The sequence below is a fragment of the Syngnathoides biaculeatus genome, chromosome 11 (genome assembly GCF_019802595.1).
Source record: "Syngnathoides biaculeatus isolate LvHL_M chromosome 11, ASM1980259v1, whole genome shotgun sequence".
Taxonomy (NCBI): domain Eukaryota; kingdom Metazoa; phylum Chordata; class Actinopteri; order Syngnathiformes; family Syngnathidae; genus Syngnathoides; species Syngnathoides biaculeatus.
Genome location: NC_084650.1, coordinates 31,068,472 through 31,070,858, shown reverse-complemented (window position 1 = coordinate 31,070,858; position 2,387 = coordinate 31,068,472). Strand labels below are relative to the sequence as shown.

The 2,387-nt window shown below is 57.1% G+C and overlaps 1 protein-coding gene across 1 annotated transcript; it reads left to right on the top strand.

The window, feature by feature from the left end:
• The first annotated feature begins 260 nt into the window (after positions 1-260).
• On the top strand, positions 261-1,184 carry neurog1 (neurogenin 1). The gene has a single exon (XM_061834454.1). The coding sequence runs from the start codon at positions 492-494 to the stop codon at positions 966-968; it is 477 nt and encodes a 158-aa protein (XP_061690438.1). The 5' UTR covers positions 261-491; the 3' UTR covers positions 969-1,184.
• Positions 1,185-2,387: the final 1,203 nt, after the last annotated feature.

Below are 2,387 nucleotides of genomic sequence, written 5' to 3'. Positions count from 1 at the left end.
TGCTGCTGCTGCTGATGAGGATGTTTGGAAGAGCTGACCGCGTGCACGAGTGCGGTGCTCGCGCGTGACGGCGGGAGCAGCGGCTCAAAAAAAAGAAAGAAAAGCAACAAAAGCGTGAAAAGGAGTGCACGGCGGGCGGGCGGGCGCGCGCACAATGGCGCCATTCACCTTTGATAAATTGCACGCGAGCCACGGAGCGCGCGCCCACGTGTCACGTGAGCGAGCAAGAAAGAGCGCGTGGCTGGCGTGCGATTGGCCCGCGGTGATTGGTGGCACGCTCCCGGATATGCAAATGAGCAGCTCCCGCGGCACGGGGCACGCCCGAGGCGGCTCCATTCATCTTTTTTTTTTTTTTTCTCTTTCCCTTTTGTGCGCGTGCGCTATAAAAGCGGGCTGAGGTCGGTCGTGTGCCACACTCGCACGAGCTGCCGCGACGCCGCCCGCGCCCGCGCCCGCACCCGCACCCGCACCCGGGCCACGCCAACACACATATGGACGCGCCCCACGACTTTTGCGCCCTGAGCGACGACGACGACGAGTCCCGGGCCAGCACGCGCTCCGCATCCCCGCCGCCGCCGCAGCAGAAGAAGAAGAAGAACCGACGCAGGCGGGCGCGCGTACGCAGCGAGGCCACCGTGCGCGTGGTCCGAAAGAGCCGGCGTCTGAAGGCCAACGACCGCGAGCGGAACCGGATGCACAACCTCAACGGCGCCCTGGACCAGCTGCGCCGCGTGCTTCCGGCGCTTCCGGACGAGAGCAAGCTGACCAAGATCGAGACTCTGCGCCTGGCCCACAACTACATCTGGGCCCTGGCCGAGACCCTGCGCATGGCGGACCGGCTCGGACCGGTGCAGTCCGGCTGGTTCTCCTGCTGCATGGACTCCTCGTCGTCCTCGTCGCCGGCCTCCAGTCCGGGCAGCCCGCTGCTGGCGCACGCGCACGAGGCCGCGCTCTTCGGGCTCTTCTGAGCGCCGGCGTGCACGCGCTGGAACCCTGCAAAAGTTCAAAGTTCACCTCGCCGCTGAGTTGGCTTGGCGCGCGCCAGACTTTGCTAAAGATGACTTTGCTTTATTTATTTTTCCAATGTTTTTGTACATACAAAAAAAAAAAGCCAAAAGATTTTATTCTATCTTCTCACTGACACTTTTCATTACAATAAAAAGTTTGTACTTTTTTTTTTTTTTTTTTTTCTCAATGAGCCCTTCTCCAAATCATTCTTTGGGAGTCTTTTTCACGCACACACACAACGATGGGCGAGTGAGGGTTTATTTCAATTCGGGAATCGGATTTCTTGTGACGTCGTATGAGTCAGTTTGCCACAAGGCAGAGGCGCCGCTCGGTTTTCTGGGGTGGGGGGGGGGCGATGCCCACGGTGTCCAAATTTCACAGAGGGCTAACGGAGGCGTTTCGTCTTTTGAGACGGATCTTAAAACAACACGATCCTGCGTAAAAGTTCAAAGTTACCGTTTGAGTTGAAGGGTCATTTATAGTAAGTTTCTCTCGGCTTGTCCCGTTAGGGGTCGCCGCGGCGTGTCATCTCAGATATTTGTTTGGCACAATTTATGGTGTCTTTAAAAAATATCAAACTACAGTACATGCACAAGCGCAGCATGAAGCCCAAAAAAGGAAGCGCGGGCGGAAGCCTCAAGCAATGGCGTCGGACGGCCGTCCTGTAGCGCCGGCGATGCTGACTCGGCTCTTTTTCCATCGGCGCGACCGACTGAGACTTCGACAAACGCTTTTCATCACGATCGCAACTTGTGGAAACCAAAGCAGTCTTCTCATGTCGTCCCAATACTTGCAAAATGAGGGAATCGCTCGAATGTGAGCAGAAACAAAAGATTCCGGCGCGGAGGTGAAACAATCGGCGGGGTCAGCAAGAAGAAGCAAAGAGTTCGTCTGACTTGAGCGACCAATCAGCTGGCCGCTTGCTCGCCCGTGTTTTTGCGCCATCTGTGATGGGGAGGAGCCAACATCCGCTGAGTCGCCGACCGGTCGGCCCAACGCTGCCTGCGGTTCAAACGCAAACGGGCAAAGGTCACGGGCAGACGGGACGAAACGAGCGCCGGATTTGCCGTAAATTGCTCCGATCGTTTGCTTCGCTGAGTCCAACTCTTCGTCTTGCTCCTCCTCTTCCTCACGCGAGCGGTCCGTCGCTCCGAAAGGTGGAATAGGATCCGGGCGGGGGGCGGAGCCTGAGTCAAAAGCTCCTCATTGGCTTCCGGGGTCAGAGGTCAGCAGGTAGACGTGTGAGCTCGAGGGCCCGTCACCGACGCATTGAAGGGGTGTGTGCACTTACGCTATGGTTTCCGTACAAACACGTAGCCAAAGTCTCAGCGTGGCAAAAATGAGAAATGCCTGAAAAGTTGAAATTGAAAGAAGAGAAA

Bases quoted from the DNA above. Each gene is read 5' to 3' on its own strand.
- neurog1 (XM_061834454.1), top strand. From the start codon at position 492: ATGGACGCGCCCCACGACTTTTGCGCCCTGAGCGACGACGACGACGAG.